The following is a 17492-nucleotide window of genomic DNA, read 5'->3' as shown; positions in this document are numbered from 1 at the left end:
TGTAATGCTTGGTGAAGGTGTGAGCAGAAGACCAGGTAGCTGCCTCTAGAATGGTGGCATGGTCCAGGCCTTTGAAAAAGGCTGCAGAATAAGCTGCAGCCCTAATGGAATGTGCCTTTACTTTCGAGGCTAAAGACTTGCCATGGAAGTCATGGCAAAAGGAGATGGCCTTTGAGATCCATGAATCAATGGTTTGTTTAGAGACTGGTCTGACTAGGGCTCTAGGGTGAAAGGAGACAAATAGCTGGTCTGATTCTCTAATGGACTTGGTTTTATCTAGGTAGAATCCGAGCTGTCTGTGCACATCCAAGGAACGAAGTTTCCTTTCTGTGGAATTCTGAGGCTGTGGAAAGAAAATGGGCAGGTTAATGGATTGGTTCAAGGAAAGCTCATTTACTTCTTTAGGCATGAATGAAGAATTACTCCTCAAAAAGACTATGTCTTTGTGGAAAATGTGGTAAGGCGGATTGGCCATGAGGGCTTGGATTTCTGAGACCCTCCAGGCAGAAGTCAAAGCTACTAGCAGAATCGTTTTCCAAGTGCAAAACTTAAGGGAAGCTGAATAGGCTGTCTCGAAGATGGACACAGTCAATTTTTCTATTACAAAATTAAGATCCCAAGGTGGTGGAACTGATGCAGAACCCCTCTAAGGAACAGTTTAACCTCTAGCCTGGATGCTAAAGGGGAAGTATAGGTAGACGAGCAGAAATAGCAGACAAATGTACTTTTACAGAAGAGTATAATAATCCAGAGTGCAGGAGCTCACACAAATAAGCAAGGACCACAAAGGGTCCTGTATTTTCTTAGAACACCACCTGGAAAAACTTTTCCACTTTGCAGTGAAATTTTTTTCTGGTGCTAGGTTTCCTGGCCTCCTGCAGGGCTTTGTCCTCTGAGTATTGGTGGTGAAAAGGGATCAAAAGTTTATCAACCACAGGGTCAGGTTCAGGTTTTGAAGTTGTGGGTGTATCAAAGATCCCCCTGTCTTGTGTGAGTAGATCAAATTTTTGAAGTAATTTGCAGTGATTGCCCCTGGCTAGCTGAAATAAAAGAGGGAACCAATGCTGTCTTGGCCAAAAGGAGGTCACCAGTAGGATTTTTTGTCTTTCTGAATCTTCAGTAAGACTTTCTGAATTAGAGATATTGGGGGAAGGCATACAGGTACATCTTTCCCCAACAGAAGGATAAGGTGTCCACTTTCCATGCTTGTGGATGGGGTAGCCTTGTGCAGAAGAGGGGTAGTTGTCTGTTCAGGGAGGGGGCAAACTCATCTGTTTTTGAAACGCCCCAGTTGTGTACAACGTCCAGAAACACCTCCCTGTGTAACATTAATTCATGAGAACTGTCATGGTTCTGCTTAGAATGCCTGCCAATATATTTTTTTTGAGGTTGGAATATGAACAGCCAGTAAGAGATGTAACACAGAACTGGTGAGATTCAAAATCTGAATAGCTGAAGAGGATAGTGGGTAGGACCCCCCCCCCCCCCCGCTTGTTGATATACCATAGCACAGTCATGTTGCATGTGATGACTCTCAGTGTGACTGGTAGTAGAAGCAGCTGAAAGGTCTGTAGAGCCAGGAGTAAAGCTCTCTTTTCCATTATGTTGATGTGATCCTGTAGTCTGTTTGAGGACCATGTGCTCTGTGCATTGTGCTGGCTGGAGTGGAGATACAGCACAGCTCCCCAACCCATGTCTGAAGCATCTATGTAGGGATGCTGTGCTGGATATGGAATTTGTAAGGGGACTCCTTGATTTAGGTGAATTTGGGAGATTTACCAGCCCAGTTCTTTTTTCAGAAACAGCAGAAGAGGAATGGTTGCCTCTAAGGACTGAAGGTGTTGGCACCAAAGAGAATTCAGACACCACTGAAATTTCCTCATGTGAAGTTTGGCCAGTGGAAGCATAGGGATCAGAGAGGCCATATGTCCTAAGAGTTTCAGGAACTGACTGGCAGTCAATGAGGAGAGGGGAATCAGTGATTGGAGATACTGAAGCAAACTCTCTATCTTTTGGTGGGGAATGAAAGCAGCCATTAGAACTGTCTGTATCCTGCAACCCAGAAAGGTTATGTCCTGGGTGGGGGTGAGCTGAGATGTTTGCAAATTTAGAGTGAATCTGCAAGTTTCCAGGATGCTGGAGACCAGATGCAGATGTGGTGCTAAGGAGTGAGGGTCCCTGTGTAGAATGACCAGATGCAGATGCAGTGCTAAGGAGTGAGGGTCCTTGTGTAGAATGACCAGATGTAGTGTTAAGGAGCGAGGGTCCTTGTGTAGAATGACCAGATGCATATGTGGTGTTAAGGAGTGAGGGTCCTTGTGTAGAATGACCAGATGTAGTGTTAAGGAGTGAGGGTCCTTGTGTAGAATTACCAGATGCAGATGTGGTGTTAAGGAGTGAGGGTCCTTGTGTAGAATGACCAGATGTAGTGTTAAGGAGTGAGGGTCCTTGTGTAGAATGACCAGATGCAGATGTGGTGTTAAGGAGTGAGGGTCCTTGTGTAGAATGACCAGATGTGGTGTTAAGGAGTGAGGGTCCCTGTGTAGAATGACCAGATGCAGATGTAGTGTTAAGGAGTGAGGGTCCTTGTGTAGAATGACCAGATGTAGTGCTAAGGAGTGAGGGTCCTTGTGTAGAATGACCAGATGCAGATGTGGTGTTAAGGAGTGAGGGTCCTTGTGTAGAATGAGAAGTCTTGTCTACATATGGATAAATCTGAACTCCTAACAGCCTGCAGTGAGCTATCACTGGGGTTAAACATTTTGTGAAGACCCTGAGTGTAGTAGAAAGACCAAAAGGCAAGGCAGAGAATTGAAAATGAGAGGAGCCTATTGAAAAACGTAGGGATTTTCTTGCATGAAGGGTGAATGGGAATATGCAGATAAGCATCTTTCAAATCCACTGAGACCATGTAAGCCTGAGGTGGGATAAGAGGCAGTAATGTCTGTAGAGAGAGCATGTCGAAGGTGCGTACCTTGAGGTAGGACAGGTCTAAGACTGGTCTCCAGGGACCGTCCTTTGTTGGAACCAGAAACATTCTGGACTAGAAACCCTTGCCCATGTGCTCTGGAGGAAGTGGCTGAATACTGCCTTGAAGTAAGCGTTGTCTTAAGATGGGGGTGAAGAGTTGAATTTGACTTTTTGGTGGTTGTGGTAAACCTTGAAAAGGTGGAAGAGCCCACCAAGCCATGAAATATCCATTCTGGATGAAGGGTAACACCCACTGGTTGGTGGTGATCTTCTGCCAGGAGGGGAGGGATAGAGTGAGGTGTAGGGACAGAGGGGTGTGACAAGGCAGCTGGTCTGAGTCACAAAGGGGTGGGGAGGGCTCTGTCTTGACCAGGTTGCCTACAAAGGAAAGAGTGGAGGCTGCAGATGTACTAGGGGTAGTAGCTTGTCTAGAGTGTCTCCTTCCCCTACACGGAGTAGTAGGAGGAGTAGACCACCTCCTAACAAAAGAAGTCTTTTGAGGGTAGTTTCTATGGTATCTAGGAACAGGTGAAACAAGATGATGTTTCAAATTCTGGAGTTCCTTACCTTTCTCCTGTAAGGATTTAAAAAGCTCAGCAGAAGCAGTACCAAATAATGCAGTTATCTAAGGGGGCGTCTAACAGCTTAGCCTGAAAATCAAGAGGTAAAGGCTGCAATCTAAGCCATGAATACCTACGAAGGACTGAACCAAATGCAGCAGACTTAGAAGAAGCCTCCACAGCATCATAACTACACTTAGTGTCTGTTACTTGAGAAAATGTTGAAAGCAGATTCATGAGTTGAGTCCTGGTAAGGGGAGTCACTAAGATCAGACACTGAAGAGAGGAGGCCTTGGCTAGAGTGTGTAGTACAAATCATGCCGTGTGAGACTGATAATTTAACGCCCTTATGGAGAGGGTAGAAGATGTATACATCTTTTTACCCTGTCTATCTATAAATCTACTCTCTCTGTCTGTAGAGAACAGAGAAGTAGAAGGTAGCTGCCTGGATTATTTGTCTGCAGAAACTTCTACAACAGCAGGGTCTGCTGGAGGGTTTCTGACGAGAAACTGAGATTGAGGGGGAACTTTATAAAACCTATCAGGTCTCTTGGAAGCTGAGGGTTGAGACTCAGGAGCCTGGGAGGCTGCCTGGAAGGCAACCAGAAAGGCTGGTTGCACAGGAGGGACAGCAGAGGCAGAAGGCTGGTCCATTTGCAACAGTTTAAAATACCTTCTTTTAGTGTCAGAAATTTCTGAAACATCCCATTGGAAATGTCTCATTAAACTGACAGTGTCCCCAAAAGAAAATTCTTCACCAGGGGAATCAGATGCCAAGGAGTCCTCCTCTTGGGTAACAAAATCCTTAGGAGATTCAATTTGAGATAAATAAGAAAAGGATTCATCAGATGAGGTGTCCCCTTCAGATTCAACCAAACAGGGGCCAGAGACAGGAGGATGAGGTCGCTGAAAAGCCTGAAAGGCCTTGAACAAGTTTTGGGAGAAAACTTCCCAGGCAGTAGAACATGGAGTAGCAGAGTGCTTAAGCTTCTGTTTTCTCTTGAGAGGGCCTGGAGGTTTAGCAGGCTGCATGGCCGACGGAGTGGTAGGAAGGGGAGTGGAAGGCCTATCAGAATTAGGGAGCCGTGGTTTCCTCTCACCATCAGGTCATGATGGCTCACAAACCTCAGCGGACGTACAGAGGATATCCGCCAAACCTGTGTCCAATAAGATTCCTGGCTCAGAAGGTAAATCTTAGATCTGAGGAGTCTCCAGGCTCTCACTCGCCTCTAGAAACTCAGCAGATGCCTGTGGTGCAGAAAGCATTTCAGGCCTAGATCTCTTGGCCTTCTTTTTAGGTGGCTTATCTGACGGACCTCCCACAGCCTCCATACCCAAGGCCCAGGTGTTGGAGCCTCTGATTTTCTAAATATATTTTCAAGGAAGCTAAATGACTTCTAAAGGTCTTAGGGTCAAACAATCAGCAAATAACATAGTTCTTGTAATCGTACTCTTCCCCTAAGCAAAAAAACAGCTGGTTGTGCATGTCCTTGTGTGGAATCTGTCTTCCACAAGTGACTTGCCCTTCCTAGAAGTCATGAAATGCTGGAATTCAGTACATTGCTAACAATTAGCAATAAATCAACTTATCTGAAAGTGGGCAGCCGAATGATAACAAACATATGGTAAACACCTCTAGCTGGCGATCGGACGTCTAACGATCACTGCGGCAGGAAAGTCCTAACTTGGGTACGTGCAGATGTCACATTTATAGCCAATGTTTGTTTATGGCACTAGCATGCTACGTCACACGTTCCCCTTACTGAAGACTTTGGTATACTGGACAAATGTATGGCAGTGCAGGCAGCCATATCCCCACTGTAATGAATACTGCAACATGAGAATAGGAGGACATCAATGTTTACTGTATTACTAGGCTACGAGGAGTATTAATGAATGTGACTACTTCAAGGTAGGGTGGATGCATTGTGTTGGAAGGGATCAGTGTCTACTCCTATCCAGAGATAATTATCATTTGTGTTACCTAAGACTTAGCCCTCAACAACCATGGACAAATCCTCCTTCTCCTAATTTCATCATACCCTAATTTGTCAGAATAAGCTGGCTGGATGAATCATTTAAGTTCATAGGTTCACATATAAAAGAAAAAAAAAAACACCCTAATGGTTTTGGAATTTTAGCAGTGTCTCAGGACTCATCTCACTGCAATGAACTGTGGCTGTCATTAAAAAACTTTTCTCCATCAAAGCTAAGCAGAACAATTAGTTAATTTCTGTTCATTTGTTTCCAAGAACTAGGTCACTCCTCTAAATTAACCATTTTTTTTCATTTGTCAGAGGCACCTGACAAACTTAGTGTGAGCTTCATGAGTGAATGTCATCCTTTCCACATGTCCTCAAGCATCAGCCTTTACCTTTCAGTCACAAAGGCCCAACTCTGTACACGCTGTAGTAGGCGGTTCCTCCTTCTCAAGTGTCCATTAATAATATAATAAACAATCTTCCTCTCTGCCTCCTAGACCCCACTTTCTGCCTGTCTGAGTTTACTCACCTATGTTGCTCCCTGTTTTCTTCAAAATATAATAAGCAAAAAATTGCACAGTCCCTTATATATGCGAAACCCTGAAATTTGAAGGAAAAAAAAGTGCCTTGGCTATCTGAAGAAACTGTATATTTTTATTAAAATGAGTCATTATATGTCACTCATTATAATGTACTTCATGCAACATGGTGGTGTAATGATTAGCATTGTTGTTTTACAGTTCCCAGTTCAATCCTAACCTCAGAAAAGTGTGATGCACAGATTGTAAGTTATGTTTGCTTTTTGCAAGTGTTTCTCTGGGTAGTTTACATTCCTACCGTTTCATAAAACATATCAATTAGTTGGCTACTTTATAACAGTTCCAATGTGTGCATTTATGCTTATTCTTGCAATATATGCTTTGTTGAAAATGATAGTCATTGATCACTAGGCTTACGTTGTTAAAAAATATCAAATAATTTAATAAAATACAGCTTCATCAAGAAAGGCCAACAATAAATCCCATTTATCTTGTAAACAAACAAAAAAAAGGAAACATTGTGTGATATGAAAAGCTGTTTATGGAATAAGACAGATTTCTTGTATGCATGACTTTTGTGGTCTTCATTTAAAAAAATGGACATTCTTGCCCCCTCATGCCACTGACCTTCACCCAGCTTTCCCACTGATGATGACTTCACAGATTCATACAAATACAAAGCCATGTCGCTCAAACTCTTAACGCAGGAAATCTGGAGAAAATTTAAAATAATGGAGGGACAAAGGCCCAAAATAAGGGCAGATTTTAAATACTGCTCTTACAAACGTAGAACATTGCTAGAATAACCACATTAGTGTTAGCATGTTCTACTTACTTTCTGAATGGTTGAAGTGTTAATCAAAGTGAGTTTATAAACGTCAACTTGTTCTTGAAAACCAACCCACTGACTGAAGCAAATACTCAGCGAGATTTTCAGCTTAAATATACTTTAAGGAATCTTTCAAGATATTGGTAGAAGTCTACTTTATTACAACTTTTTGTTTTGTGTCATTCACTTCTCAATTGCATACAGTATTCTGTGACAGGTGTTGCTCCCCATAAACTTTAGATCTGTACACTTCATTTTTAAAATGTTCACCCTACATTCATAAAAAGACAGGCTTAGAGGAGTAATTGTACTTCTATATATGCTGTGCATAAATCTGTGTTAAATGCAATACTATAAAAGTTTATATGTGCTCTGTAAGCCGCAATGCTTCTGGAAGATGCCCAGGAAAAAATGAGCTCATTTTAGTATGATGACTACACTTGGCTTTGCCCTTAAACCATTATCTGCCCAATCTTGTAGCTGTGATTACAGTACCTTCTTTATTTTTATAAATATAATACCAACACAAATCTTGCATCCTGATGCTATTACCAGCCAAGTCCATCCTTCAACAAAGATATGGCCAAACTGTGAAAGGATTACTGGAAAGCAGTGAATTCTTTACTTGAGCCTCATGGATCCCCTTACTGCTAATAAATATCTGATCTAGTACACTGTTTTTGTCTGGAATCATGACCTTACGCTGAAGGTATATGCCTGTATAAGAAACTGTTGTCTTCTGAAAGAGGAGATGGGCACTGCATGAATTTAGAGGCATATTAAAATCCATAAGTATGACTGCATTTTCAGTTTGTCCCAGTTTGTTGGTTTCCACTGCTTTATCTTCATATAACTGTTTTAAATGGGAGACAGCATCCTTTATTGAGAGGGTGACCAATATACTGTCATGCAGCAGGCATATTAGAATGGTGAACAGCAAAATTAGAGAGTGGCAGGTGCACTTGAAAAACAGACCGCACACCAGAAATGTGGCTAGTACACTGGGAATGATGTCTTTACACTAGAATGTGGTTAATATACCACAAAGGTGGCCAGTTCATTTGGATGGAGACTGGTGCAATGATTCTAGCCATCAAGAAAAAGATGTTCTGAATGACATCTGCAACTGAAATGCCTGTGCAACTTGCCTTTTATTCTTGTCCACTCTGCATGTAATACCACTTTGGATAAAACCATATGGTTTTATTCATCCTCTTCCTTCTGTTGTATGAAGTCAAAGGGTCTTAGATACAGTTTGATGGTCAGATCCTAGAAATAGCTTCTACATTAGCATTCTTTTAATTTAACAAGATCTGAGTTGACTCAGCCTTCCCTCTAAAACACAAGCACATCTTTTTTTTTCTGTATTTTACAGTGAGATTGGGAAATGGAGCAGCAACACACATCACATAACTTTAGTAATTTTCCATTGTACACTAAAAGATAACTGTCATTCAGGACCATGCATGTTAATTGCAAAAAGTAATCAGACATTATTTTTATTTTTATACACTCACTGTATACAAGCAACAGTTTATGTTGTAAAGTCAGCAAGGAAAGGACTGATACGAAAATGCACACACACCTCTTAGTAATTTATTTTTCTTCCTAAGAATCACATCCTTACATTTCTCTTCAATTTTAAAAAATATTTGATTGTATTTAAACTTATTTTGACCAAACAATAAATCACTTGTAATGTTATTTAGTTTTATAAATTTCATTAACCAACACATAATACTAGCTGTGTTACATTAGATAATGAACATTAATTCAAAACCATGTTTGCCAAACAGAGAGGTCAATTCTTTGTATTCAGAATTACTAAAGCCCAATACATCGTGAAACTTATAGTCCTTTTGAGACTCTATTCTTATAAAATGATTATATAAAAACAGCTAACTGTACACCTCATACTTTCATCAATTTTCTAATATTTCCAAAAGGGTAGTTAAACTGCCTTCTAATAAAGAATTCCTGCCTGAATTCATGGAGGTATAAAACGCCAAGTCTTTATGGAGCCAATCATTCAAGTTTTGACATTTGTTGTTAAAAGGACTTGTAATCCATTGATTAGAACTTGAAGAATGCTTAATATCTTCTCTATGAACACCTCCCTTTACAGAGTCTAATTCCAAACATGAATGTAGAGAAACCAGAAGTGTATGTACTAGTTTGGAAGAAACCAAGTTACTAACGTCATGTTGTGTAGGTGGTGTAATAATTTTATCCAGTTTCGTTGAGCACGGGTTAGCTGTGAATTGAAATGTTTAGCTGATGCTCCAGGTGAAGACTCAAAGGATGGCAAATCATTGTTCTACTATGTGGGAGAGTCTAGTATCAAACTGGAAAACCACTGCCATGTTCAGAAACCAAAAAACTGTAAAATCCAAAAAAAAAACGAACATGTGCCCATGCAGCTTCTAAAGTAAACTAATAAATCCAAAGAAATAGGCTCACAAAGTGTTGACTTTTTATCATTAAACGGATTCTGTATTCAGACTTTGCCATTTTTTTGCTGATCTTAACTGCTGATCTAAACTGCCAATTTGGATTACTTTATGTGGTTTGTGAACCTTTTTCCAGGATTCACTGTGAGCCTATTTTTTTGGATTTAATAGTCCATTGTCCTCATTTACAGAATTTGAGACACTGAACTTTTCACAGTTAAACCAGATAAACTAATGGGCGAAGAACAATTCCAATTTGGAGGTAACCTGGTATTTGGGAATGTCAGATTCTATGTTTAGATGTCCTGGTCAGCACATGTGTGTTTATATGTATAATACCTGATGCTGTCTACCATGCACAGGACATACCAAGAATTTTAATTCCTTTTTTCATTACAACCCACAGGTCTACAGAAACGCTACGCCTGTTTCAACTTTGGAGACCAAGGTATCAGTGTTGGTTGCTGGGACTCATATCGACATGACATTGACTGTCAGTGGGTTGATATCACAGATGTAAAACCTGGAGATTACGTATTTCAGGTAAGAAAGCCGTACCTGAGACTATTCCTAATGTGTACCACACCTGTAATAATAGATATCTCAAGTGAAATCCCTCTCGGTAAAGTCTGCTTTTTCACTTGTGTGCCTTTTACTTCTTCAGTCATTTTTAAATGTGTTATCCACACTAACAATGCTCTCTATAAAATACATATTCTCTAGAATATTCCACAACTTTTGTCTTCTGCTCTTGAGCTGTGAGGTGTTGTCACTTTACTTCTCAGTGCATTCAGAATCTGTTTGCTGAAAAGAATGTGACTTTCCTCAGAGTTTACACCACTACACAAACATTTTACATGTTTTTCTTTCTATTTCTCCAGTCATACCTGTATATTTATTTATCGATGCATTTGCCTGGTTGTTTATTGCTTTACATGTTAGTCTGGTTAACCTTGCTGGGGATTGCCCGTGTACATTCTGCTACAAATTCTTATTAGCACAAAATGAATGAAAATGAAGGCATTTACAAACATGTTTGGCAGGTATGATAAGGGACCTACAATGACTCCTCTTATACTATCATTACACACACGCACACGTGTGTGTGTATATACATACATATATGTGTATTATATTTATAAAATGAGCTCAGAATTCATAGACAAGTACTATGCTAGATGCCCTTGTGAGCTATTTTAAATGTAACCATTTTCCCCTCAAAGGTGAAAATCAACCTTGACCCTTATGCCAAACCCAAAGAAAAAATATTAGTCAAAAAATGTGCTCAGCTAAGCAGAGTCAACAGGTGTGCAAGACTGCACAGTTCTCAAGACTGAGGAATCTGCCCTTTCCCTTATATTGTGCAATCTCAGAGTTAGCATATATAATTGGCAGTGGGTGCAGGGGGCTTGTCCCCCTATAAAAAACTAATTTTTTTTTAGTCTTTTTATTTTATTTTAAAGTTTGCATGTTCCAGGGCTATTGCTCAGTACATCAGTACATTCATAGCAGCATGTCAACATTCACATTTTCATCATTTTGTGATCGATGTCTTGAATGTTAATCTTTGGGTTTTCAATTTAATTCACTAGATCCATACGTATATATATATATATATATATATATATATATATATATATATATATCTTAGTACAATAGGTTAATAATAATTTGCTTTTAATTGGACTTTTGCAATTTGTGTGTTGACACCTTTCACTCATGATGACTGGTGATACTTCTTTTGCAACTCTTTCTTCATACCTTATCTATGCTTCCCATGTCCCACAGTGCATATTTATTGCTATGGAGGGTTTTCCTACTTAGATCCCCTCTGAAAATGGGCAATTTCCAACAAGACTAACCCAATTAACAGCACACAAAGAAATAATCAGTTGCATTAAAAATTAAATATACAGGCGTTACTGGGTTTCCTATACCCACAGACATAGCTAAAGTGGGGTGAAGAGGGGCAACTGCTTGGTGGAAGGCATTAGGGGGTGCAATCAACAGGTGCCACACATTCTTCAACATCTTACCCCTATTCAGAAATGAACCCCAGTATTGTTTTTGCAGTCAGAATTGAAGTGCTTTAGCAGCGACTGCTTGTTATAGACTTAAAATCAGGAGGGGTTTGCTAGATCAAATAACGGTACCAAGCACCACACTAGCTAGCTACATCTCTGCTTATACCTCACTGAGTGCAGACTGTGTGAGATTTCTTGTCAAGTTCAATTCACCAGTGCTGAATTCATTGATTGTTGTTTTCTGTGTGAAATCGCTGTCAGTGTGGTTTCTAAGTGCACACCAGATTGTTGTTTTCTATACGAAATCGCTGTCATTGTGGTTTCTAAGTGCACAACAGATCGTTGTTTTCTATACAAAATCGCTGTCTGTGTGGTTTCTAAGTGCACACCAGATCGTTGTTTTGTATACGAAATCGCTGTCATTGTGGTTTCTAAGTGCACAACAGATTGTTGTTTTCTATACAAAATCGTTGTCTGTGTGGTTTCTAAGTGCACACCAGATCGTTGTTTTCTAAACAAAATCGCTGTCTATGTGGTTTCGAAGTGTACACCAGATCGTTGTTTTCTATAAGAAATCGCTGTCTGTGTGGTTTCTAAGTGCACACCAGATCATTGTTTTCTACGGGAAATCGCTGTCAATGTGGTTTCTAAGTACACACCAGTGGTGATTCCTTTTCTTTTCTTTGAGGTGTTACTCATTTGGCAGATGCTAACTGTAATGTGTCTCCTGTAGAGGGTCACTGGTGGTGCAGCAACCCCCACCCCCACCCCCATGGGGTGAGTTGTCCCATCCTCCTTGTCATGTTCTTTCTAGCACTGGGATCAGTAACTGAATCTAGGCGGTCTTGCCAGAGCTTTTTTCCTCTATGCTACCTGGCAGGATGTGTTGCCTTTGTGGGTAAAGTGAAGAGTATTCCTCACAGTAAAGTGAGTATTTATTCAGGTGCCTCCTGTTCTGAAGGGTGAGGACCAAAAGTGTGAGTTTACCACTTGAAAAATAAACTAGGATTTAAACAATAAAATCTGGAAATTTCAAAAGTCACTGTTAATCTCTCAAGCATTTTTGCAGGGGCTGCTGCGCAGCACATCTCCCAGTATGGAGGACTATACCCACAAATCCCTGCTCGTATATATACACTAACTCTGAGCCATACTGTACCACAGAGGAAGGGAATTACTCAGCAGTACCACAACCACAAATTTAATATATATACATTATATAATATATATATATATTATTCACGCTTGTAGTTGTGCACTTATTTGAATTTCAGTCATGGTTCTCAGAATATCTACTGCAACCACATCCCACATTTCTGCATCATAACAATTTATAAAACCATTTTATATTTCATAATTGCAGAGTCATTTTACATATAAGTGGTCCAATTCACTCTATCAACCCACTGCCCATCCTTTCCTGGCTGTATATCATTATCTAGGCTTGTCAGTCCATATTTGAATAATGACATCAAATCACTTTCTTGTAGCTTGTAATACTGTTTTGACCTTGGGGGAAATAAATAGAAGTTATATCCATTTGGCTTACATATATTCCAGTCACCTGCAATTGGTAACTGCTCACAATTTGAAAACAGAAAAGCCTTAAATGTTATGTTAATCAGAGTGTCTCATACAAACTGTTTCCGGGGTCATGTCTCTGCCTTGACCTCTCAGCCAGGCACCACTTCCTGTTTTCATCCTTTCAGTTGCTACTGTGTAGCATTGTAGTTGTGACAGTGTAGCAGAATGGCTTGGTTTGGTCTCTTGTGGAGTTACTGTTTAGCCTCCAAGTATGGCTTGGTACTGAAATAAACTTAATTGAATTATCAGGTAGTGTTAGCTTTTTTATGATGGATTTTGTGCGCAGTCAGGATTTTTTATTTATTTTTTTTGCAGCTTTAATGTATCAGACCTTGAAGATTTGGAACAAAGGTTTCATTACTTATCTGGTAGTTTTGTTGTGAGGTGTACATTTAATTAGTGTAAATTTACTGAAACAGCTTATACTGTTATAATTATTGACTTTAGTTATGGAATCTGCCCTAGGTGATTGAGGATACTTTTATTTATTAATGAATGGGGCCAGTACATCATGTATTTGGCAGGAAGTTTAAATTTTGATGCGATTTTTAACAACTGAAAAAACCTTATATTATTTTTTTGACAAATTATTAATACTTATTCATAATAAAATAAAGTCAAAATGATGTATTGCTTAGAACTGAGCACAAACTGCAACCTGAACTTTGTCAGTGTACTTGGATTGTTGCATGGAGTGTTTCACAACATTTTTCATTTCTCCTCTTTCAGGTGATTGTTAATCCTAATAACGATGTGGCAGAATCAGATTTCACCAATAACATTGTGAGGTGCAGGTGCAGATATGATGGCTACCGAGTGTACATGTATGGATGTCACACAGGTAAGAAGCTTGGTCTCATAGGAGTTAATCAAACAAAAACACTGCTCTGGATAAAGTGCCCCTGATAAGCAAAACAGCAAATCCAATAAAAGAAACTCCAGAGGCACACCATGACAATCGCAGCCAACCTGGTGAAAATCAGTTTTAATCAAAGAACACAATAAAATGGGCCAGTAAGCGCTTCTTCAGTAGTTTTATGTCTGGATGCAAGGAATTTGTTCACCCAGACACAGGTGAAGAATTTTCTTTCAAGATATATGCAGATTGTAAGACAAGGGATCTCGTATATCTAGCTGTATGTCAGAAATGCAGCTCCTTTTATGTTGGTAAAACCAATAGGACTCTAAGAGAGCGTGTTAGGGAACACATCTATACTAACAGTAAAAAAAGATGAAAGTAATGCTCTTGCAAGACATGTAATGCATACAGACTCTACACACAAGTTTCGGTTTACGGTGATGGAACTAATATATAAAACAGTGAGGTTAGGTGACGTCAGGAACCATACTGAGAAACAGGAATCTAGATGGAACCTTAGACTACAAGTGGATAGACTGCATGGCCTGAATGATAAAGTCTCGCTGAAACCCTTTTTGAAAGATAGATCCCCTCACCCATTAGTTACTCTTTGTAGTAGACTGGTATTTATTTATTTATTCATTAAGAACACAAGTTTTTATGTACATACAAACATGAAGTCTTATACAATTGATTAGTAAATGTGATAGTAGAATAATGGTTTTAGTAGGAATTTATGACAATAAAGTCTTATAGACATAATGAGTGTTAATTAGTTAGAATGAAGATGGTTTTAGACTAAATGATGAATGAGTTTTATATGCATTATAGATGTTATGTTTTATTTATTTATTTTTGTATGTATTTTTATTGTATGCACAGACTTTTTATGTGTGTTTCTATAGGTAGTTTTACGTATTTTTATATGTAGTTTTATGCGTTTTTGTATAAAGATGCACCACATCTATTAGCATTGCAAGCACTTTCAGGAGACGTAGCTTGATTTATTGTTAATTATTACATTAAGGATGTAATGAGGAGGCTTGTGATTGGTGCAAGTTAATTAGAGCTGTATATAAGAATATGTAACAATAGGAGTATTGGTATAAGTCTGAAGAAGCGTTCAGAGAAACATGAAAGCGCTTACTGTCCATTTTATTGTGTTCTTTGATTAAATTTGATTTTCACCAGGTTGGCTCTGATTGCCGTGGTGTGCCTCTGGAGTTACTCATAAGAGTTAAAGCAACAGTCATCTGCAGATTATGCAGTTTCAAGCTTTTCTGAGAACAGACCTTGCAGATGGGGTCTTGATGTAATTTAACTCCAAAAAACATGTGCATATCATCTGACATACAAAACTTTACAGCTGCTGTGCTTGGACTTCATGGTTACAGCTATGATTCTCTTTACTCAGTGGAGAAAAATTATAAAAAGTACCTGCAGCAACTCATTCAGCTATGTGTCTGCTCTAACCTTTGACAGCTTGGAAAGTTTTCACAGAAAAGTATGCATTATAGTAGGTTGCAAATTTAAACTAATACATATTTAAGACATCTTTTTAAATGATTGCCCTGTTTATCTTGCTATAGATACATATGGAATACATAAGTGTCTGGTGTGGGTGTGTATGTGTCTGTGTGATAAATTAAGTATTGCTTCTTTAAGCAAGAATGGAGTTGCATTGCTGTGAGTCGTTATGCCATTTTAAAGGTTGACAGCATGCATAGAGGGGAAAATTGCTTGATAACATGCAGAATGGTAACACAGTATAAGTAGGGCTTCTTGTAATACATAAAATGTATTATACTACAGAATTAGTGAATGATTTTTGTGATGAGATGCAAAGGCACAAGTCATTGAGTTTCCAAATCCTTCTAAAAGACATGTCATGTATCATATATACTGGCCACCCAAATATTTCCCTCATGTATGATTCTTTATTTTTTAGGTTAGAGTTATGTTCTTGACTGAGGTCAGTGGGCTACATTAATAGGTCAGTGGGTACATTAATAGGTCAGTGGGCTACATTAATAGGTCAGTGGGGTACATTAATAGGTCAGTGGGTACATTAATAGGTCAGTGGGTACATTAATAGGCTCCTTCATTATCCTTGTTGCTACTTTTCCTTGGGATTAAAGTGTCACATTGATATTAGTCAGTATAACCAAATCCCACAGAAACAACTACCATTAAATAATGCTTTAGGTAATGTCTGTGCATTTTTATGAATAGGGGCATCTGTTTTTCTTTGACTAGGAAAAATAATCAGTGATGACAAACTGTTTTTCTGATGGATTCTTGCAGTGCAGTAAACTTTGTTAGGATTTAGCTTTATATTTTATTAGATTTATTTTTCTATGGTTTAGTTAGTTAAAATTGGGTATATTTTAATAATAACAATACTTCTGCTCAATACTTGCAGTTTTACTTTATTTCTCAGTAAGTAGACTAAATATGGTGGGTTAAGAGGAATTTAACAGGACTGATAAAATGCCAAGGAACTATAGATATAGACAAACAGACAAATATTTGATGGTTTGCTTAAAGATTTAAATACAATTTTTGGTGATATACCAACATTGTAGATAAACTAAAATGTCTATTCAGTGTACCAAATGTCTCTGTACATAGTAAACATATTTATCATACCACTTTGATAAATACGTATTTTTATTACAAATACAGAAATTGTGGGGTTCTACTGAATGCTGTTTATAATACTATGTATTGGAGAGCTAGGGAACATGTTTCATGACGAATTACCCACAAATGTTTTCTCCTATCAGTACAATGCAAGACGTTTTACATGTTTGCAACCACATATTCTACTTAATCTGCATGTTTCCATTGTGGGAAATGTGATTTTATTACCTCGTTGTAATTTTGTAAGAATATGAACTATAATGGGAAAAACAGCAATCGCAAAATATGTGAAATTGACTTGTTCATAATGTTCTTGGTTTTGAGAAAAGCACACTCCTCCCATGTTTTCTTTTCTCTTTATAATTTAACATTAGTATGTTAAAATATGTGAAAGACTTACACTTTATCTCTTCCTGCTTATTGGTAAAAAGGAATATTCATTTACATGAAACCCTATTTATATAGATTTCTATGCTGAACAATGTTTATACCCGTATACCTTCTTCTTATGTTTTGTTTTACATTTATTCTCCTTTGTTAAACATGAAAAACAATTTTTTTCTCACTGTTTTGTTAAATATCTTACATAAATAAAACACTTATAATACCGAAATGGTAATTTGTTAGGGGGTTGTGCTGAAAAATATGGTGTTATAATATGAGTGTATCTGCATTAGTTAGTGTACCTGAATATAGTGAGTTTTACAGCAATAAATGACAGTATATTTAGTACTGTTGCTTTAACTACAGATATTTAAATGAGGTTTTCAACACGATGATCACGCTGCTGCTGCTGACAGACTGGTGGCAAATTGTGAAATAATACTGCACCGTAGTGATAAACTAGTGAGGATGTTGGGAAATTGGTGATAAACATTTCATTCTGTTGGTAGAGATGTGATAAACAATGTATCCTGTACACTAATAGCGGAGATGTTACAGTTTTATCCTGTTTTGTGGCATTTACTGAAATTGCATTTTAGGTTTTCTAAAATATTGATGGCAAATCAGCACACAACAAAATGTTTGATTCACTTCATGAAGCAGATCAT

At 38.5% G+C, this 17492-nt stretch overlaps 1 protein-coding gene across 1 annotated transcript in view; it reads left to right on the top strand.

Annotated features, from left to right (window-relative positions):
* LOXL4 (lysyl oxidase like 4) overlaps positions 1-17492 on the top strand; it is a 412707-nt gene that overhangs the window by 384302 nt on the left and 10913 nt on the right. Inside the window, exons 13-14 of the mRNA XM_044076917.1 lie at positions 9737-9873; positions 13668-13779. Of these exons, the coding sequence (XP_043932852.1) occupies positions 9737-9873; positions 13668-13779 (249 nt within the window). The remainder of the gene's footprint in view (positions 1-9736; positions 9874-13667; positions 13780-17492) is intronic.

This window comes from Protopterus annectens, chromosome 7.part0 (genome assembly GCF_019279795.1).
Source record: "Protopterus annectens isolate FY-2018-M chromosome 7.part0, PAN1.0, whole genome shotgun sequence".
NCBI lineage: Eukaryota > Metazoa > Chordata > Ceratodontiformes > Protopteridae > Protopterus > Protopterus annectens.
The sequence above is the reverse complement of the archived record's forward strand: the minus strand, read 5'-3'. Positions and strand labels throughout refer to the sequence as shown.